Source organism: Bacillus rossius, chromosome 1 (assembly GCF_032445375.1).
Source record: "Bacillus rossius redtenbacheri isolate Brsri chromosome 1, Brsri_v3, whole genome shotgun sequence".
Taxonomy (NCBI): Eukaryota; Metazoa; Arthropoda; class Insecta; order Phasmatodea; family Bacillidae; genus Bacillus; species Bacillus rossius.
The window spans coordinates 305,016,259-305,038,929 of NC_086330.1; the positions used below are offsets into that span (position 1 = coordinate 305,016,259).

At 39.5% G+C, this 22,671-nt stretch overlaps 1 protein-coding gene across 6 annotated transcripts in view; it reads right to left on the bottom strand.

The window, feature by feature from the left end:
* Positions 1 to 22,671, bottom strand: part of LOC134527856 (uncharacterized) — a 162,723-nt gene that overhangs the window by 32,405 nt on the left and 107,647 nt on the right. For all 6 annotated transcript variants that reach the window (XM_063360823.1, XM_063360821.1, XM_063360824.1 and 3 more), the window contains exon 7: positions 5,641 to 5,867. In XM_063360823.1, coding sequence (XP_063216893.1) covers positions 5,641 to 5,867 — 227 coding nt within the window. The remainder of the gene's footprint in view (positions 1 to 5,640; positions 5,868 to 22,671) is intronic.

A 22,671-nucleotide genomic window follows, 5' to 3' on the forward strand; every position in this document is an offset into this window, starting at 1 on the left:
ATTTTCCACTCTTCCTCTTCTTACAGGTCGATGAAATATTGCCAGCCTCGGAACTTATTTCTTCTTGTTTGGCAACAATGGTATTAAGTGGTGATGGTGGTATTCCCAACTCCTTAGCCATCGCTAGGGGTATGCACTTTTCGTGTTTATTTGTTCACAGAATTCGAGGTTATTTTTCTGGAAAATCGGTGTTATTTTTCTGGAAAATCGGTGTTATTTTTCTGGAAAATCGGTGTTATTTTTCTGGAAAATCTGTGTTATTTTTCTCTGAAAGGGAGGTTATTTTGACTACCAAAATGGATAACAGTAATACCAATTTCATATCTCAAGTGTCATGAAAATTGTTTTAACGCTTAATACACACCAAATACTAACTACTTAATGTTAAAAAATATGACATTAAAAAGGTTTAATTGAAATTGAATGTCCAGTATTTGGAGAAGTATGAAGTCATTTCTCAATTCTTATTTAAATACTTACTGTAGCAGCTTTCGGCATTTTTGTCAACAAAAGTAATTACGGTAAATTAACACATTTTTGTTAAAAATATTTATTACTTCGGATAAGTATGTAGGCCTACGCCACGTAAGTATTAGAGCACAACTACCACGCCACGCAAGTTCAATTAATACAGTTTACAAGTTTGGTGTATTCAACCACGTGCGGGCACGGCCGTAAACAGCTTTGTTTTGTTGTGACTTTGTGTGAGTGTGCGTGAGCGTGACTGGGCGCGCAGCCTACCGGCTACCAACTGCACTGCTGCTGCTGATTGCATCATTGTGTGAGCTCAGCTAGTAACGACGTGTTGTGTAGCTACTGCATATTTGATGTTTTGTGTACAAGTGTATCAAACTATACTCACGTCTTTGTTTACATCGATGAAGTTATTCAAAACATTCAATTTCGCCTCTATACATGTTTACAGCGTTTTTCTTACCATAAATACTAAAAACATTGTCACATGTTCGCGTGTGAGAGGAAGCAGCGCATCGTACTCTAGTTGAATTATGGCGGCCGTGTTGATTTACTAATTCTGCACCAGGTTAGGCCTACGTTACGAACTTCGTCAGAACTACGTATTTTTAGCATAGTTTAATCAAATAGTTATGGATATCGGGTTTATTTGTTTTCAAACGTTAAGATTCACGTAAAAATAGTATCCTATAATTTGGATATAGAGTTTATTCGTTTTAAACTGTTAAAATTCGCGTAAAAATGACTTTATTGCAAATTCGTGATTATTCGCTTTAAAATGTCAAAATTCGCGTAAAAGATCGTTTTATCGCAAATGCGAATTTTGCATACCCCTAGCCATCGCCACTCGTGAAACCTTGGGATTGGAATAAACTTTGTTTATAATATCCAGCTTTTCTTTTAATGATAACGCTTTGCGTTTGATTGCACTCTTATTTAACGCCATTATTATGAAACTAAAACCATATTTTTATCACCAAATAAAAAAGAATTAAAATTAAAAAAAAAAAGTAACTCCCTTGCAAGACGATACTAACGTAATTAGCGGGAATCTGTGGCGGTAATACTACTCGGCAGTCGGCAATAGACAGAATCGCGTGTTGCAGCAATCGGCGAGATACCCATATCGATAGTCAGCTACAGGCGCACTCTCTATTCGGCCATCAACCTAACCAAAAATGATGCCAACCGGCGAGCAATCAATGTGAATAATCGACTTCATGCGCGCACTCCGTACAGGCATCAACCAAACTACCACGATGGCAACCAGCGCTTGCTACATGTCCATTTTTATACGCGACTGGCGTGAAATGTGAAACGACTAAACGAGTCCTAAAGAGAATATACATGTCAACCAATTACGTATTTTTTAATAAAAAAATATAACTGTTTTTTCCCAATAAATAATGCATTTAAACAAAAAAAGAGATCGTTTCATACAGGAAACTAATTTTACAAGGATCGTCCTATACGGAAAATAATAACCCACATCATATGAAGAAAATGGCGGGACCGAAGCATTTGATCGTATGAAACGGGAAATCGTTTTGTGCGGGATCGTTTTAAACGAGTTTCACTGTATGTTTTTACAAATTTGAAGCATATTCTGGTTAGTGAGGCTGAACTCTTCTATAAGTTAAAAAAAAAAGGAAGACACAGGCGAGAAACGGGCACGACACACTGTCGCCAGTAAGTTATTTTTCATGTAGTGCAATGTTGGGAAATCCCAGCACGTAGGTGCACGACTCGCAGCAATGGACCAGAACTTTCGCCGGGCGCTGTCTCGCCAGTCAATCAGGGCAAACCATGCGGTGGGGTGATATGTCTTTCCAGACTTTGCAGAGAACAAATGTTTTTCCAGTAATATTCCCTATATGGTCATGTTTCTGCTTCTGTTTTGTGATGGGTCGGTTGACACATGGGACTGCCTCCCCTTTGTTTCACCTTTGTAAGGGAAGATAAATTTGTTGTTAAACATGTTGTCGCTATTGTCAGCTGTTCACAAGAAATATGATGTAAAAGCCATGAAGAGACAATGTAACACCTGCTGTAATGGACCAGGCCGAAGAGTAACCTTTTTTTAAAATATAATTTTGGACTTTTTATAACTCAAAAATTTAACCCCACGTGTCAGCATCTGCCCATTGTGACCATCCCGGGGCATATCAGCGGAATATTGTTGCACCTTAGAAGTTTAACAAAGGGACCTAATTTTTTTTTGTAACCGAGTGATGAGCTAAGCTTATAGTGACGTGTGTGGAAAATCATCTGGACAAGTTAGTTGTGATTGACATTTTCTTTTGAGAAAAAGTTAATAAAACCAAAGACTGTGCAATAAAAATCTTTTATTGAAAAATTCTAGCAGGATCACTATTCTCTTGAAAAAATAATATGTACTGCCTTAATGTTAACAAAAAAACTTTTAAACATAAAACTTCAAAGTCATCCTATAAAAACATAAACTTTCCAGTGATTGTCTTATAACTATTCTGGGTTGCTTAGCCGGGCAAACCTGGAATGTAACTGATATTGATGCTCATTAAGTCATTACTGACTGAATATATCTGCAATGGTGAAATGCTATTCTCTCAGTTAAAAGGTTCCAACTGGCTTTTGCTGTTATTTTATGAGCCTGTTTGCTGTTAAAAAGACATCTTGACAGTGTCCACAGTGTCAGGCATAAACAGAAGGTTGATGAAAACTAATAGCGTTTTCTGTAACGTTCATCTCTGTTGTCATCGTGTTGTTAAAATACAGGAGAATCCCATTATAGCAAGCACGGTAATAGCGAGAACACGGCTATAACGAGATCTTTTTGAGGAATTTACGGCGTGATCGTGTGAAGCGCGCTTTGGTTATTTGTCTGCTTTATCTCCACCCCTCTCGCTCACCACTAGACATCTTGCCGTTGACACCTGTCACATTCTTCAGCCTTACAGTCGCCACCTAAGTGCGTGGCTTTAAAAATAGAATCCCGTCCTTTCTTTCTTTTATTAAACTTCCATTAGTTATCTGTTCATTAATATTATTCTATTCCTGTGAACTCAGTATAATAAATGCTGAATGTGCTAGGGATATGTGCGTGTGTAATGCAACCGCTAGGCTACAAAGAGTGCAGTCCCCTTGTTTCGTTTCTGACTACGTCGCTAAAAGATAAGCCGGCCATCATCCAAACGCCCATACTCAGGGCTTGCCTGCGACTTTACAGTCACAGCATCACTGGCTGGCTTCAAGGCCAAGGTATGCTCGACTCAAATAAACCAAGCCTTTGAATATACATATACTTGTACGCATTTCTTATTATTTATAAAATAGACAAAATCTATTTTTTCCTGCCATTAAACATAACAATATGCACTTTTTTAAATATAAATGCTCTTAATTAATTTGTTGGGACATTTTCATTAACGAATAATAACATTGTTTATAACAATGTTAGGCCAAAAAAGTCAGAGCTGTCTTTATACTTGTTGCTAATTGATCGCGTTAATAATACACAAATATTTGTAAACTTGTTTGGAATTATTTCAGTCGTGACAAGTTTACAAACACGTCACGTTATTTATTTTACTATCTGACAAATAGTAGGCCCTACCGTATTTATTTCCAAATCGCTAGGACAGTTTTCTTGTAACTTTTGTTCCGGTCAGTTGTTGGGGTATCTATCCGGGAAGGGGCTGGTGATGGTTTGAGTTTAATCCCAAATTTATTTTCTAAAAAAGTTTACAGGTTTCTTTAAATTAAAAAAAGTATAGTTTTCCAGGGACTATTTCGTTTGAGGCGTACGTGCGTTGCCGCACTCCTGCTGTTTTGTAAGGAATTAAATGGTCGCGATACACTAGCGCCGCCTGTAAGCAACATCCCGAACCAACATGGTCGCCAGCAGACAGCCCGCGTCGAAAATAGATAGCAGGACAATGCTGCGTCGGCCGCGGGCCAAGTCGAGTAATCGATTGTGGGCTGAGATGCTATGCATACGTGGCGTGATAGGGTATTCTGGTTATTTTGATGCAATCGGTGATAGTATCGGTACTTGTGGGGTATCGTTTTAAAGAGAATTCACACATCTGCTCACAGAAATTAAGATTTTGTTAATATAAACTGTTATTTTCCAATTATACAGGTTTAAACACAATTTTTATGCTATTTTCAGTTAATTTTTATTTTTTGGGGGCCAAAATCTGTCCCGTTCGGTTATAGCGAGGACACGGTTATAGCGAGGATCAAACCCGGAAACGTGACACCTCGCTATAACGGGACTCAAGTGTACTAGTTTAATTTCATCACTGGATTCACTTTGCGTCACTGTATTGCCAGTGTTCTGTACATATTATATATTTATTATCACTGTTGGTTGTCCCTGCCTGTTGCTGTGTTGTCGAAAGTTTTTGTCTGTATTTACTATCTTTTAGCTGCAACAGTCTCATCGTTGTCAGTCTACTGTGTTCATTTGTGCCTAACTGCTTTCTTGGTATAATCCGAGCAGTATTTACATTTAAAATCTAGATTTTGGCATTTTTCTGCAAGCCTGTGTAGTAATCTTTCTGTGACTGTTTTTGGGGTCTCTTTATGACATAAAGTACAAACTAGCAATGGCATAGGTTCAAAATAATTATAGAAGTTAATTTTCCCCATTGCAAAAATCCTTTGAAGAGTGTCCCAGAACTTGCTCTCACTGGTCTTATCCAGATTTTCTAGAATGCATATCAAGTGTCTTGCCATTGCGTTTCCCGGTCAAATTATGCCGCTAACATCATCAGCATTCTGGTATATTTGATGTGGCCATGTTGTTCACTACACCTCTTAACATGAGATGTTATACTAAGTCTGTGTCGCTGCAAGCAGGTTAGTTGCAACGTGCACATCATCCACACTACAAGTAGCAGCGCTCGGACCATTCCTCTGATGCCCAGGATACAACAGATGTGGGTGGACTGGAGCACGGCATTAACTTTGAACATAGCTGAGTTCTGAGTCTCCTCCACATGGTAGAACATGTTAAGCATTGGCCAGTGTTTGGTCTTTTGACGGGGATCTGTTTGCTAGTTATGTCACACGGTTATGCACAAAGGCTTAAAGAGAAGGAACAGCCATGACAGCAATGGGTACTGGTACTGAGAGCCCCTCTGTCTACTAGTGTGTGCTCGGCAAAGAATGGGCACTCACCGCTACAGATGTTGATGGCAGCCAGCGCATCCTGGGTGGCCACGGCACCATCACTGCATGCAGCCATAAACTGATGCGCATCGCAGGCGGGAGACACTGATCTTTCGCCTTCGTTGCACGACTCTGCGGAGGACTCTGACACCAGCGTTGTGTGCTGGCCGAGCTTTGGGACGGCCGCTGTGTGCCCCTTCCTGGGGTCCCACGGGGGGCTCGGTCCCGAGGAGAACCTGCTCAACAGAAAACCAGCCATCACACCAGAGTCAGTGTTTAAAACACTGTATTTATTTAGCAAACAGTCAGGTCAACCCGAGTACAAACTGGTGGTAATGGTGTGTTCAGACTGTATATTAGTGTGTGTTATTTTGTGTTAGTAACATTTATTAGACCTCAACGTAATCAGTGCTTCTGAGAGGTCTCTGAATACTTAAAATTTGTATTTCTCGCGCTGCTGTGTAGTGGCAGCCATTATTCAGCATCCTCTGCCAATAGTTGGCAGCCCTGGACTTCCAGCCGGAAGTCAGTCATATTTTTCATCATGGCGGTGAGCAGTACTATGGTGTAGCCTCACCGTTAAATTGTTGTAGTATAATGGCATCTGTAATCGTTTTCGTATACAGTCCACTCAGTTATCGCGCTGTAACGTTTTTGGTCCTTCGGGCCGGATCGTTCTGGTGTAAGAATTACCGTTTTTCGAGATTCGTTTGTGATTCGTGGCACATGCGTGAACATTGCTTCTCGTGTCCGGGACCGCCTTTGTTCAGTGAAATATGTTACGTGCATTGAAGTGATTACAAGCCGTGTACGTTGATCTGGTTGTGTTGTACCTTGCTGCACGAACGGTGTAACTTAGTTGATTCGTGCGTGCATTAAATTATTGTGTGTTCGCGTAAGCAATTTTGAGGTTAATAGCGGGAAATCACGTAAATAGTCTCATAATGAGTGAACTTAAAGCGCTGGGTTTGCGGCTGCAATTAGCGGGGGGACGGGTGAAACGTGCGTGTGACTTATCAAAAGCGGCAGCAAGTGACGCGACCAAGGTCCCGTTGCTTCTTGCCAGTGTGCGTGACCTACGGGACGTGAAGCACTCCTACGAAGCGGATTTCATCGACGTAGAAGCTTCGTCGGACAAAAGAAAGAATTTCAACAGTGTACAGCATCAGCGATGTTTGATAGACTTTGAAGAGCAGTACTACACAGTCATGGCCACCGTCGACTCTGTGAACAGGAAGCCTGGGTTAGCACCCGGGCCTGAAGGCAGTGCTTCAGAACTCCGTAAGTTAAACGTCGCATTACCGAAAATCACACTTCCCAGCTTTGACGGAACTCCACAGCAGTGGTCGAATTTCTCTAATTTGTTTTCCACATTAGTTTCAGACAACACTGCTTTGTCATCTGTAGAAAAGTTGGCATACTTGAAGGGTGCTCTTGTGGGCAATCCGCTTGGGATGATTCAGTCGTTACCCTTGTCGGAGGCAAACTTTAAAGTAGCTTGGAACTTGCTCATGGGACGGTATGAGAACAAACGTTTGATTGTGTCGGCACATGTTGAGGCCCTACTACTGCATGCACCTGCAGCCTCAGTAGACTCACCAAGTTCTCTACGGCGGCTGTTGACAGTCATTTCTGAAAATATCTCAGCACTTAAGGCATTGCAGGCCCCGGTAAACCATTGGGACATGATCTTGCTCCCTATACTGAGCAAGTGCCTAGACTCTAAGCTTCAGCTAGAGTGGGAGATGACATTAGGTCGTGAGTTTCCCAACATTAATTCCTTTTGTGCATTTCTGGAAAGGCACTGTAGGGCCCAGGAAGTAGTCTGTGGTGCATCTCGTGCTAAAACTTTGGGGACACAGCCCTTTAAGCAGAAACCCCCAACCCAATCTAAGTACCGTACTAATGCTTTTCTTACTTCAACGCAGTCTTGCTGTATGTGCAGTGCATCTCATATGTTGCACCAGTGCCCCGACTTTCATAACCTGAACCCTCAGGATTGTTTTGCTGTTGTGAAGAAAGAAAAGTTGTGTTTAAACTGCCTTGGTAAAACACACCTTTCGAAACAGTGCACATCTACTTTCTCATGTCATAAATGTGGTATTAGACATCACACCTTATTGCATTTTGAAAATGATCATGTTCATGTCAAAGTAGCACAGGTATCAGATGCTGACCAAGCTTCTTCTGGAGAAACTATATCCGCAGTCTCCTCAGTCACGTCAGCCGTTGCGAGAGCTGATTACACTGTTCTGTTGTCAACAGCTCAGGTGCAGATTTTAGATGCTGCGGGTAATCCAATTGTTGTTAGGGCCTTGTTGGACACAGCAAGTCAGGCTAGCTTCCTTACTGAGCACTGCATGCAGAAGTTGCGGCTACATCGTGAGAGAACCCAGTTACCAGTCAGTGGGTTATCAGGCACCCAAGTGAACGTTGCTAAGGCTCGTGCTTCAGTTGTAGTCATGCCAGTTGGTAGCACTTGTCCTCAGTTCACTATTGATGTATTTATTCTTCCACGGATAACTGGTAATTTTCCGAGTGTGGTGGTATCGCCCAATGTACGCAAGGCAGTCTCGAGCTTAAAGCTAGCGGATCCCTCATTTGATACGCCTGGCCCCATTGACCTGCTTATTGGTGCAGATGTGTTTCCCCAATTGGTTACAGGGGGCAGCATGGAGGGCCCACCTGTTGCATTAGATTCAGTGTTTGGCTGGATCTTGATGGGAAGGGTAGCTTCTAAGCCAGTTCCTGCGTACTCACAGTCCTTCACTGTCTCCTTGCTCTGTTCCTCCCCTCCATTGGGAGAAGTCATGAAGAAATTTTGGGAAGTTGAGGAGTACCCCACCATCAAGCATTATTCACCTGAAGATACGCGTTGTGAGAAAATGTTTGTTGAATCTCACAAGCGCATGGAGGATGGGCTCTACAATGTATGTCTGCCATTCAACACCTCATCCCCTGAGTTGGGAGACACTAGTGCTCAAGCCATAAATCGCCTGCTTGGTGTGGAGAGGCGCCTTAAACGGAATCCCGATGTATCAGCAATGTACTCTGACTTCATGAAGGACTATCTGGTTGCAGGACACATGGAAAAGGTTCCTCCAGAACAAAAACATTCAGTTCCATCATACTACATTCCTCACCACGCTGTAGTTAAGCATGACAGTTCTACCACCAAGTTACGGGTGGTGTTTGATGCCTCGGCTAAGGGCTCCACTGGGAGATCATTGAATGACTGCCTACTTACTGGTCCCAAACTACAGAAAGAAATAATGTTTTACTTAGCTTTCGGTCACATGCGGTATTATTCACTGCAGTCATAAAACAGATGTATCGACAAATTTCTATCCATCGAAGGGACCAGGATTACCAACGCATTGTCTGGAGGTTTTGTGACACTGATCCTGTTCAAGACTATCGCTTGAAGACGGTGACTTATGGAGTATCTGCAGCCCCATACCTAGCTCTTCGTACAATACAGCAGCTGGCTAAGGATGAGGCTGCAACCTTTCCGCTTGCATCTTAAGTCCTGTTAACTGACATTTATGTAGACGATGTTGTCACAGAGTCCAGTTCCATTGATTCAGCCCTGGATGTTCAAAGGGAACTTATTTCTTGTCTTGCCAAAGGTGGTTTCAAACTAAGGAAATTCATGAGCAATCACCCCGCATTTCTTGATTGGCTTCCACATGAAGATGTTGAAATACCCCAGATGTTGAGCTTCGATCCTGATAGTCAGGCTATTGTCAAAGTCTTAGGACTACAATGGAGCCCAGCGTCAGACACATTTGCGTACAAAATTGAGGATAGCTCCAACCATGCCACAAAAAGAACCATCCTTTCGACGATTGCTAGAATATTTGACCCACTTGATTGGCTTTCCCCTCTGTTAATGTTCGCCAAACATTTGCTGCAGATTCTCTGGTTACAAACTATTGATTGGGACGCTGATCTTCCGTCTGAGCTGGCAGAACGGTGGCAGAAATTCAGACAGGAGCTCCCTTGCCTCACAGCTGTTGCTATTCCTCGTCACCTACAAGGCTGAGGGGTGCGTATATGAAATCCATGGTTTTTCGGATAGTTCTGAGACAGGCTTTGCCGCTGTTCTGTACTTACGCATCATAGAAGCTAACAGAATCAGCACTCGTTTGTTAGTCGGAAAGTCTAAAATAGCACCAGTCAAGGTCCAGTCTTTGCCTCGCCTAGAGTTGTGTGGTGCCTTATTGCTGGCACGCTTGCTCAAACTTGTTGATGCAACCTATCAAAAGGAGTTTAGTTTGTCATCAGTTACAGCATGGACAGACTCTCAAGTGGTTTTGGCCTGGATTAACTCCTCTCCGCACCAGTTGAAAACCTTCGTGGCCAACCGAGTAAGTGAGCTTCAAGACTTGACACCCTCATCCTGGTGGCGACATGTATCATCTGAATACAATCCGGCTGACTGTGCCTCCCGTGGCCTTCTACCTACTCAGTTGCTAAACCACCACTTGTGGTAGACAGGGCCATTATGGTTACAAGAGCCAACTCAGTATTGGCCTCCAAAATCCCAACACGCTGTTGAAGCGGACCCAGTCCTTCTGGAACACAAGGCTGTGACGTTAGAAACTATGTCCCACAATCGTGACTTAGAACATCTGGTAACCATATTCAGCCGTCTTACCAAGTTGTTGAGGGTCACAGCATTTATGTTGTGTTTTATTCACAACTTGCGTACTTCCCACTCAGCACGCGTATATGGGAGCCTCACACCCTTGGAATTGAATCATGCGTTAAGGCTTTGGCTGCTTCGCACTCAATCTAGTTCATTCCAGGGGGACATTGATGCTCTTCGGAGAGCTCGTTGCACTTCTTCCCAAATTCGAAAACTAGTACCCGTTCTGGATGAACATGGATTGGTTAGGGTGGGTGGCAGACTGCCTCAAGCTACAGTCCCATTTGAGCACCAACACCCATTGCTTCTGCCGAAATCCGATCCTCTGACTGATCTCATCATATGCCATTATCACGACAAAAATAATCATCCAGGAGTTCAGACACTCAGAGGTATTCTGAGGGAATAGTTTTGGATCTTGGGTGACAAGGATGCCATTACTCGCTTACTGCGTACATGCTTGCGCTGCTTCAGGCAAAGACCCTCCTTTGCTCAACCTCGGATGGAAGATCTTCCAGCCATGAGGGTTCAGCAGATCAAGCCCTTTGCTAAGTAAGGAGTCGACTATGCTGGACCATTTCACATCAAACTTGCTAGAGTGCGCAGGGCACCCATCTTGAAAGCTTACCTTTGTATCTTTGTATGCTGTGCCACCAAAGCCGTCCATGTTGAACTGGCCTCTGATCTATCCACTGAGGCATTTCTTGCTGCTTACAAGCGCTTTATTGGTAGGCAGACATTTACTCAGATTGTGGCACAAACTTTGTGGGAGCACACAATCACCTCAAGGAGCTTCAACAGCTAGTGTCGTCACCTGGTCATCAACAAGCCATCACGGATGCCGTGTCTCAGCTCGGTATTACATGGCACTTCAACCCACCTGCCGCTCCTCACTTTGGAGGCCTCTGGGAGGCTGGAGTCAAGTCTTTCAAAACCCATCTTCAGAAAGTGATTGGTGAGCAGGTGTTGACGTATGAAAAGTTGTACAGTGTACTGGTCCAGGTGGAAGCCACCTTGAATTCCCACCCGTTGTGTCCATTGAGCAGCGACCCCAACGACATCAATGCGATGACTCCTGGTCATTTCTTGACATTGGAACCATTGGTAACATTGCCAGAGCCTGATCTTCAGAATCGTTGGCAGCTTGTGGAGCAGCTACAGCAGGATTTCTGGCATCGCTGGCACAGAGACTATCTGCACACTTTGCAACAGCGACATAAGTGGCACAAACCAGCAACGCCTCTTGTACCCCATCAGCTCGTGCTGCTGAAAGAAGAGAGATCACCACCTCTTCAGTGGCGCCTGGGGCGTATCCAGAACCTTCACCCTGGATGGTGTGGCAAGAGTGGCTACTGTGCGCACCATCACTGGATCTCTCAAACGCCCAGTGGTCAAACTCTGTCCCCTACCATTGTGTTGAAATGACGTTTCAAGGTGGGCGGAATGTTCAGACTGTATATTAGTGTGTGTTATTTTGTGTTAGTAACATTTATTAGACCTCAACGTAATCAGTGCTTCTGAGAAGTCTCTGAATACTTCAAATTTGTATTTCCCGCGCTGCTGTGTAGTGGCAGCCATTATTCAGCATCCTCTGCCAATAGTTGGCAGCCCTGGACTTCCAGCCGGAAGTCAGTCATATTTTTCATCATGGCGGTGAGTAGTACTATGGTGTAGCCTCACCGTTAAATTGTTGTAGTATAATGGCATCTGTAATTGTTTTCGTAAACAGTCCACTCAGTTATCGCGCTATAACATGGTGTATGCAGGGAAGAAAAATAGGAGAAAAGTATTTTTAATTAATTAATTACATTGTCTGTGTTAACTCTAAAATGCTAAGACTGTTGAACATTAAGATTTATTCAAAATGTATGTCCGATGTGTTTTTTTATGTTATAAGCGTTCGGTATCACAAATTAAAAATTTTTTACAGTTTTATTTTTAGGTTAAATTTTACATTAAAACAGGAGATTTCAGTGTTATTTTATTTAATAAATTCTTTATAGATATAAAATTAGTGTATTACTTAACAAATATGACACTGATGTCTTAGGGCCTTCCACATCATGATCGTACACGCTGATGGAATGTAACTCGGCGCAACCATGTGTTTAATTGGAAATACAGACCCGCAGACACTCTAACAGGGCCGTGACTTCGCTCGTGTGTGGCTGAGATTTAAACGTCCTACTACTCCCTCCTCAAAACTCATCCGCCTGGTCCGCTCTGAGCGTCGGACACGCTAGACCTAAGTTGGTTCTCAAGGCGTCCCACACGCCTGGCTGCCTGTATAGGCATACACGTGGTCACACGAACACAATACTTATGAATGAAAGTAAAATTGTTTTTATTAATACAATCTTCTATACAGAGGTAACACTTAAGTCTCTCGTAATAATGCTATTAAAAATTCCATTGGCAATACAATCAGTTAATGGCCAGCCCGTGACCTGGTCTGGAAGTTAAATCTCGTAGGTAGTTTCAAATGTTCAACGAGGAACTTAAATTATTAATTTAAACAGTCTACCACATAGAGTAAGCCTAGAAGATAAAAAGAAAATGTTTAAAAATGTTGAACGACAGATTCGACTAGATCAGTTTTACCAATAGTGATGTCCTCAAGGTGCGAAGGCTGCATCCTACTCCGAGCAGCGGAAGGGAGACACTAGGGTTTGGTCAGGGTGTCATGGTGAGAGGAACTCTCGGAATTACAGTTAGGTCATAAGTCGGTACGTGTAAGAACTAATAATAATACAAAAACCCTTTCAGCTCTTAATATCAAACAACAATTACTTATTATGCAATAAAAACATTTCCTTATTTATTTATTATTAAAGTTCAAATCTCCACCTATCACACGAGGGTGCATTCCGAAAAAGGTTGCGTACGGCGCTGCTCCATCCTTGCATCTAACACAAAACACACACTTGGGGAGTTGCAATAAATAGTGAAACGACAATTATATTAATTATTAAATTAGTTACTAAAGGTACGTACGTATCCTGCAGTGATGACTAACACGCACCCATATGCACATGTATAAAGAGCCAGGGAATTATGAGGTAGGGAGGGAGGTGGTGGCAGATTGAGCTTAAGTGGGCGTAGCCCTGGATGATTATTTAAATAAATTTTTACTATGATACATGATGAATTTTGACAATAAAATAATCTGTGATATGCACATCTTGAACAGAATGATTCAGGAGAGTTAAAGTAAATTGACATTTGTCTTGTTTTGTTAAAATGACTGTTTATTTCATGTAATTTTCATTTCAATGATATGTTTATGGTGTATTGACATGATTTTCAGTTTAATTCATTCAACAGTAATTCACCACAAAATCTTGTCCCTTTACGTATCACTCATTGAACATTTTGTTTTCTAAAGAAAAAAAAGGGACAATAAAAATAACTTTGAATTTCACATGGACACTTTGAACTAGTGTTAACGTCTTGTCAACAATAAGGTAGGTAATTAAAACAATGAGACATGATGACGAGGGAGCCCTAACGGAATACATTCGTGGGGGAAAGCCCACTACTCGCTGCCGGAAATGAAACCCTAATCACTTGGTGGGAGAAGACTCGATCACGGTCCTCTGAGCAGGTGGACACCAGGTACCAGAGAGAGCCTACGTCGCAGCTTTAACGCTAACAGCCCTTCTGCCTGGAGGAAGGTGCTAGCTCGCTCGACACTCCGTCGGCAAGGTGATGCTGCCCTCACACCAACACAAGAGAACTGACATGGCCCCATTTGAGGCAGGCACGAGATCTGTCATACCATCATGCAAAGAGGCTTAAAGGAATAGTTCACAAAATTATTTGATATATACAATTTTTTAATTACCAGTGATATAAACTGAATCTATACTAATATTATAAAGCTGAAGAGTTTGTTTGTTTGTTTGTTTGAACGCGCTAATCTCAGGAACCACTGGTCCGATTTGAAAAATTCTTTCAGTGTTGAATAGTACATTTATCGAGGAAGGCTATAGGCTATATATTATATTATCAATATTATTAGGGATCCTTACTAAAAGTACAATTTAGAATCAAATGTGTTGGAGGGGGTTAGATACAACATGCAGTACACGTACGAAGTGTGTGTAGACAATGCCGCAGGCGTTAGAAGATTATTTCCAATTGCCTATTAAAATTGTTGCCACACACTAGATGCCTTATCATTCTTAATTTTCCCATACAGGTAAAAAACACCAGTGTGATATTAACAACGAAGCAATCAGTATCCTCATAAGAGTTCAATTAGTATTTAAATACTTTTTATCACTTTAAATCACAAACCTAAACTATTGTTTTTTTTCCTCTCTCTGTGTTTAATTTGTATTTTTCTTTTACTAGAATTATTTTTATTATTTTTAATTAATTTTCATTTATCGGACTAACAATAATTTTCCTCTCCCGCTACAATTCTGACAAGGACTTTTGTGTGTGTGTGTGTGTTTGTGTGTGTGTGTCTATATAAAAAAGCGAAATACCACTCCCTGACTCACTCATCAATTGGAACCGACACACTAAATGAACAGTGAAAGGTAATAGGACTTAAAAAATTTAGGTCCAGTAAGTGGGCGGTGGACATAGTAATTGATTAGGGAACTGTTGGTGAAGTGGACTTTATGAGTTCTGGAACTGTACCTAGTTTTTAAATTGATTTTAAGGTGGGAAATAATGACTTTTGGAACTTTTGGACTTGAGATATGTACATATGGTTATTGTTTATCAATTGATGCAATAAACAACAAAAAATTTTTTTTACAAAAAGTGTTTTGAAACTGGATGACTCACTTTATAGTTTATAAATTCTTTTATCACTTCAATAATTATTGTTATATAATCATTTTGGGAACTTAAAAGGCATATTTTTATTTTAAGTATAGCATGAAATTGTGTGTTGTAAAATTTCAACTTAACTGTTTATTTTAACGCCAGCCCTATTATACCAGTTACTGAAGGAGTGTATAACTTGTAACAGGTGTTTCCTGCTTCACAAACTGAAAATGAAGCAGGCTATTCTTGTTTGCACATTGTCCCAACTTTGGCTTGTAATTGTAACAGGGTTACCACACTTTTACTTCAGCCAATTTCCCTGATCTTTCGCTGTTTTCCCTGTCTCACCTGTCAAGGTACTATTATTATCAAAACACATTTCCACAAACATACACAATATGCTTAATTGACTATGTTTCCCTGCACAAAAGACAGTTTGGAATGTTATAATTTCCATCAACACTACATTACCAATTCTGCCCATCTGGAAAAGAAAACTGATAAAAACTGAATCAAACTTTGAAATGATACATTACTTAAAATTATACATATATGATTGATACATTATTAAAATGTAAAACTAAATTTGTAAACATTTAGTTTAGGTGCAAATTTGACTGTGCTTAAAATTTAAACACAGCTGTTTGTATCCCTTAAGTATAATTATAGTTAGAAAAAATCAGGTACAATGAGTTCAACCATGTCGGACATGTTTATGGTCTTACATGATCTGTAATCTGGTTATTCAACATTAATTCCTCAATCTTAGACCAACCTGTTTTTCAGGGGTTTCTATTACCCCACAAAAAAAATTCAATAGTGCCAGATAATGAATCAGACATGTTTAAATCGTCACTGAAGAAGATGGGAGCTAGTTATGCTTGTACTGTTGAGCAATCGAATGCACATGCACACATGTTGGATGTACAAAAAATAGAACATCTAATAAAAACTGTTGAATTGTTGTGCATCAAGGTCGACGGCCATAAAAGTGAAAACATAGTTTTGAAGACATTACTCAATGATTCCCATGAAGAAACCTCTGTGATGAAGCAGGAACTCATTCAATTAAGGAAAAGTTTTTTCTCAAAAAACGGTGATACTTCATGTAGCCATATATTAAAGAAATCCACGAGCGCAAAGAAGGCAGTTAGTTTGTTAACATCCAGTGCCACTAGTAACGGTACACTGTCTCGTAACCTACTTACAACGCAGCAAGAAAATTGTGACATTATGAGCAGCTCTAATTCCAACCAGTGTGCTGTTAATAACGACGGCTTCACTGTTGTGCAACATACGTGCAAATCGAGAACAAATAACATTTCCAAAGCAAATAACGATAAAGAACGCACGAAAATGCCCATGAAAGTGGGCATTAGAAACATCTCATCGCTTAATACAGTTTGTAAACCGGTTATATAAAAAAAATGCTATTTAAAAAATGAACCTCTATTTGTAACAAATTCCATCCTTCAGTTCAAGACCATGAGATTGTTGACTATATCTCCAGCGAACTAAACCTTTCACACGTTAAAGTAGCTAAACTACAAAACTAAAGACAAAATTTGATACGTCCATATTTCTGCTCTAGAAGACTTTAACAGAATTAGCAATGTAGTTTTTTTTTGCTGAGATGTATCTAATCAGCCATTTTTATGGGAAATATCATCCTGACAAAATCATTAACACTGACTTTTCCTCTTCTCTCGTACACTGACTTTTCCTCTTCTCTCGGTAGTGTCATTTATTTAGGTATGGCTTCGTCCTGCCCTAAAAACAACAATTATCCAAAAGCTCTGTTTCGAACTCTGCTTCAAACTCGCCTTAGTGCCTGGAGGAGCACTTTAAATAAGCTTTGTGCATTTAAAAACCAAGCAGTAAAATTTTTTATATCAAAATGTATGCAGTCTTAGAACGAAATTTATTGAATTCTTCGAAAATTTTATCATACACATTATGACATTAAATGTATAATTGAAACCAGGTTTAACATTGGTTACAATTGGCAAAACTAATAGAGACATGACTGAAAAAATTCAAAATAAATTAACTAAGTTTATAAGTCAAAATAATATTTTTAATAATGTAGATTTACACTGTCACCCTGTTGTCTAGAAGAGATATTTTATTTGCTTTATTTGTAAAGAAATCTTACGAAAATAATATTAACTTCTTGAAAATACAGGTATTAAAATACCTACATTTAACTGTTGATATCAAAATGTTTTATGTTAATTAAATTTATAAAATTTTATTGTTCATAGGATAGTAAACAATTTTAATAAGTATACCAGTTTAATTCCTTTAATAAATAAAAAAACTATCTATTAAGAAAATAATAGATCATATTATCTCTCTATTCTAACTTCTTTTTATTATTTATCTGGTCTAACATGCCTTATTTTGTATCTGTCCATTTTTGTTTTTGTTTTTTATAACTTTGTATGGTTTTGTTTTGTCTGTGTGTGTTTATTTATTGTATCAATGTTGTGCCTATCAATTACGGCTAATCTTTTGCTGTTTGTAGGCATGGTAGAATTATTAAATAAATAAATAAATTCTGAATACAAAAAGTCATCTTGTCCAGTAAATATTTCTAATTTGTAATTTAATAAATAGGTACTTAAGTTTTCCACATTATTACTAATATTTTATCTGTCTTATATAATTGTCATTTTTAATTACTCTAAAAATTTTCTAAATATGGTAATTTAACCATGTTACTCTCATTAAAATTTTTGTTAGTTTAAGTAATTGTTAGAATTTAAGTATTCATATGAATATTTTTATGCTGTGTTGTCTTGTATTTGTTTTGTCCTACTATTTGTTTTTTTCTTGTATTTGTTTTGATACTGTATTTGTTTTTAATTTGTCCTACATGTGCCGACCGTTGGAGCCTTGTGCTGTTGGTGTGGCATTTTACAAATCAAGAAAATTAATAAATAAATATTTTATACAGACTAATAACCAACTTTAATAATCTTGTTCTCAAAACCAACAATTAAAATTATTTATAGACAAAAATAGATAAAAAAATTACTTTTAGGAACTAAATAATCCATTACAAATACTGTATTTACTTGCGTAATTTTCTACCCCAAAAAAGGGGCGGGGGCATATACGCGAATTTGGAGGAAAAAATAGATTTTTCTTTTTTTTCAGGTATGAAAAACTAACATTAAACATTTAATAAAAGCAAAATGAAATTACCAACACAACTTATTTAAACGCCAATTAAACTTTGATTAAATGGAATAGCTGGCGGAACGACTGGCAAGTCGTGCGTCTTTGTTCTAATGAGGGAGGGTGGGGGAGGCAGCAACGCGGCAGGAGGGAGAGAGAGACAGCGAGTCCGCAGGGGGGGGGGGGGGGGAGAGGCAGAGGCGAGGCTTAACCTCCCTCCTGCCAGCTAGCCAGCCAACCAGACACAGGAGTGTTGTGTAAGCAATGACCTTTAACTTATACTTGACCGTGTAGCTACCACTTTTTATGCCCATTTTCACATTTACGGTAATGACACACACGCTAAAACAATGTGACTGGCAATGTGTAGCGTGAAACAGCCGGAGCGCGTAAAGTGTGGTAACACTGTCGGCCAGCAGCGCTTGCTGACTACATAGGTACCTGCTCCACCCACTTCCCTTCCTCCTTCACTTCCCCTCTTCTTCCCCTCTTCTTCTCCGACAACACATCAACACAAGCGCATGAGTCCAGCTTTCTTTATCTTTATGTCGTTTGAGATACGACTAACTGCGTACGTCTGTCACGCCTCACGACAGTCCTACTGAGAGCGGACAAACTATAATACCAGTCTCTGTATCACTGCCGCTTACAAAATCACCTCCTGCCGCTCACAATACATGGCTTGCTGTTTGATGCATGCCAAGCTGCCCTGCCCTCAGATAAACCCAGAAAAACACGTTTTTAAATTTTTTCTCAAAAATTTTTACAAAATAAGGAGGGGGGGGCGTATACATGGGCAGGCCCTTATGCGAGCAAATACGGTAATAATATTACAATTAATTGCTACAAGTAAGGTTCCTTACAGATGATCATATATTGTAAGTTATATTTTTATTTTTGTTATTGTTGACTTGTCTGTTGTGCACATCCATGAAACTTAATCTGAGTGTTGATGTGCATATAACAAAGTACAGTAGAATCCCGCTGATGCGACCCCTCACGGTTTCCATAAAAACGGACTTATAAACGGAATGGTCGCAATAGAGAATTCGGGCCAATTTTACCCCCCCTCCCTCCCCCCAATTATAAAGTGAATTTGCGTCACGCGAGTTCGGCTATGCTAGCCGGCTGGTTGTTATTTTCGTTCAAAACGTGGCGAAGGAACTTGTGTGGATCAGGTAGAAAACATTCGGCTATAAACGAAATATATAAGAACAATGCTATCCTGAAATGCTGTGACATGTTTTTGGAGTAGATAATCACAGCGACAGACCGACAGGATGCGCTCCCGTCCTTGGCGTCAGCGATGTTTATTTTGACAGCTCAAACAATTATCTTTTCCACGTCCCTTCACAGCGTAAAAAAAAAAGAAAAAAACGCGTGTGAACGGGTAAATGAGGGGAAGGAGAGCGGAACTGCTGGCTGCGCATGCATCTACTCGCCAGTCGCCACTGTCTGGCGGCAGCGCGCGCGCGTATGTGCGTTTGCGCGTGCGAGGCTGGCAACCAGCAGCATCGTTAGCTAGCGAGAGTGTGACGGTAAATGTCGACCGTGAACTTGCACTTCCGCTTACTGCAGGGCTCGCTCTCTTTTATCTCTGTCTCCCCCTCCCACAAATATATTGGTTGGCAGGTCTCGCCCTCTTCAACTTCTTTATCTTATCTCTCACGCACACTTGAAGCACCTAATACTTCAGCACGGGACCGGGACGGCAATAGACGCGCGCGCAGATGCTATCAGATGATGCGCGCAGTTTACCGGTATTGGCTAGCGTGGATAGCCTAGAGGGGTGGTATCTATTTTTAGCCATCTTTTGTATGCCTGCCTGCTTACAGTACAGCGCTCGCCAAGATAAACGTGAACACACAGTGCCCAACAAAGTGTAACAGACTTGTTTTTCAGCCGATTTTACTCAAATTTTCGACTTTATCTGCTCATATTTTTCACGGTTTCTCAAAAAACGGTCGTATAAACGGAATGGACGCATCAGAGGGGGGTCGCATCGGCGGGATTCTACTGTATACAGAAATAAATAAACAAATTATTAACCACACATTAATTTAAAATTCAAATTTAAAATAGGTATAGACCTGTTTCTTTTTCACAAATATACTACATACTATGAAAAATTACTGATTATGTTTTTTCTAACTTTGATAGTGTCCAATTCATTATGTTTTCCATGTTTAGAAAAAAACCTTTTCTATTCTCTAGATTGTCACAGTTTGTAAGAATTTCACATTCTGCAGGAGCCCTAAATAAGACTGTCAAAGTCATGTTATGTAAAAAAAAAAAAGTATGTGAATTTGATTATATTCTGTATTTCAAAATTAAATGTATTTCTGTTGTAAAATTATTTATGCATTGCACAATTCAATAATTGCAAAGTAGCAGTTATTTTGTCATCTAAAACCTGGTTTGATGATCAATTAATTATAATTATCCATAGCTGCAAGATTATAATAATGTGACTAGTGACAGAACCAATAATAACTACACCTATCTTACCTAATTTTGTCTATTAAACTATAAAAATTAATTTCATAAACTTCTGGTACAGGCATTTACTTAGAAAATTAAAAAAAAATTTATGTAATATGTACAAAGATTTATTCTGTTTCTAGTGTAAGTGTTGTTTTTTTACATAGTATCTTGTAAGTAGAATATACAAAAATAGATTTTAACAAAAAAATTAAAAAACCTGAAGAACAGTAAGTACATAAAGGCAGTCAGTTAATATCTGATACTTGATACATCACAAAGAGATTCATAAGGACATTTGGCTTCCAAAATCGATATTAAATTTTTTTATTCATATTGTAATCATTCAGAATGTTTACAGTTTTTATTTAATTATATTTATTATTGTTCTAAACTGATTTGCATAATTTTGTGATAAATCATATTTAATGTAATGATTTTTGTATGTTAGGAGGACAACCATTTGACAGACATATAACACAACACTACAGCTTATAATACCTATTTAATTTCAGGGTCTTCTGAATTATTATTCATTGGAGTTTTATTCATTTTGCCATACATTGATAATATATTCATAATTTTTTTCACCTTTCAACTACCTTGCCATTGAGGAATGACTGGGAAAACCGTACAGCTCTTTGTTTGCTGTGAGCAACCAAATTCAAACAGCATAATTTGGAAAGAAAAAAAGAAATAGGAGAGAAGCCTTCGGGATTGCTTGGTGAAGACGTTGCTCGGGCTGGTTGCCTGCTCGAGTGGCCAAAGATGCGCGTCACCCGCGATTTAATTAGATCGAGATCCATCTTCTGAAGGTCTTGAGATAGTATTTTCTGACATTTTACATTAGAAATAGGGAGTTACAACGCCCTTGTGAAACATTTCTGCATCAGTCATTTTCGTACATCTAGTGTTTCAAGACGTCGGTTGCAGTACTCCACAACAAATATGTCCGATGTTTGGTGAGATCCAATTTGACAATAAACTTTTCAGGACAAGAGGGATGCCAATACAGTTCCTGATGGCATCGTCATCACCGTAGTTTGCATTATCAGAAAAGCCCTCCAGTTTCCAGTGTAGACGAGTACCACCTGAATGTCCGACAAATACAAGAAGATTTTTCCCGACTCCACACAGCTAGTTCAGCATTTTATTGTATGTCCTCTTGCATTATCAGATATCAAAGTTACAAAGATTCAGGTTTTCATCAAAATGGCAATTAAAATCCCATTTAACTAGGGTTGTCTTCTAGTATATTAAGGTCTAATTTAAATACCTACGTGAAAATGATCCTTGCACTAGCCGCTTTAGAATCATACAGTCATTGCTAATTAATGAATAAATTTAATTTTTTTTATCATTTGTATTTTATTAAATAGAAATTGAACCCTATACACCAGACCAATAACTTTATGCAGAGGTACATCATACACTTAATACATTCAGTATTGGTTTCAATAGCAACAAGTTCACACTCACTCTCATACATTCAGTGGCGTGCTAGCTGGAATAACCGCTTGGTAAGTTCACCAGCAGCATCTCGACCTGACGCCGAGGGAGAGAGAGAGCCATAGCAGAACCCAAAATCAGATGATGATCTTTGAAAATTACACCGAGAAATATAATTATAAATTAAATATAGCTTAGTGCCCCTACATTCTAAGAACCCCAACTGAGAATCCGACAATATTAAAAATATTTCAGTAATTTGACAATGACAAAAGGAGATTTCATATTTTAAACTATGTCAGTACCCGAAAAAATTAGCCCCTCGGAATAAATATACTATAATTTTTTCCCACTGGGACAATGCAAAAAAAAAAAGAAAGTTATATAAGTTTAGTATCTTTATTGACATAGAGTCTTGTATTCATTGATATAATGTGATATATGCCAAGTTTGTGTAAACCCTATATACTTACCACAATAAAAGTAACATACAT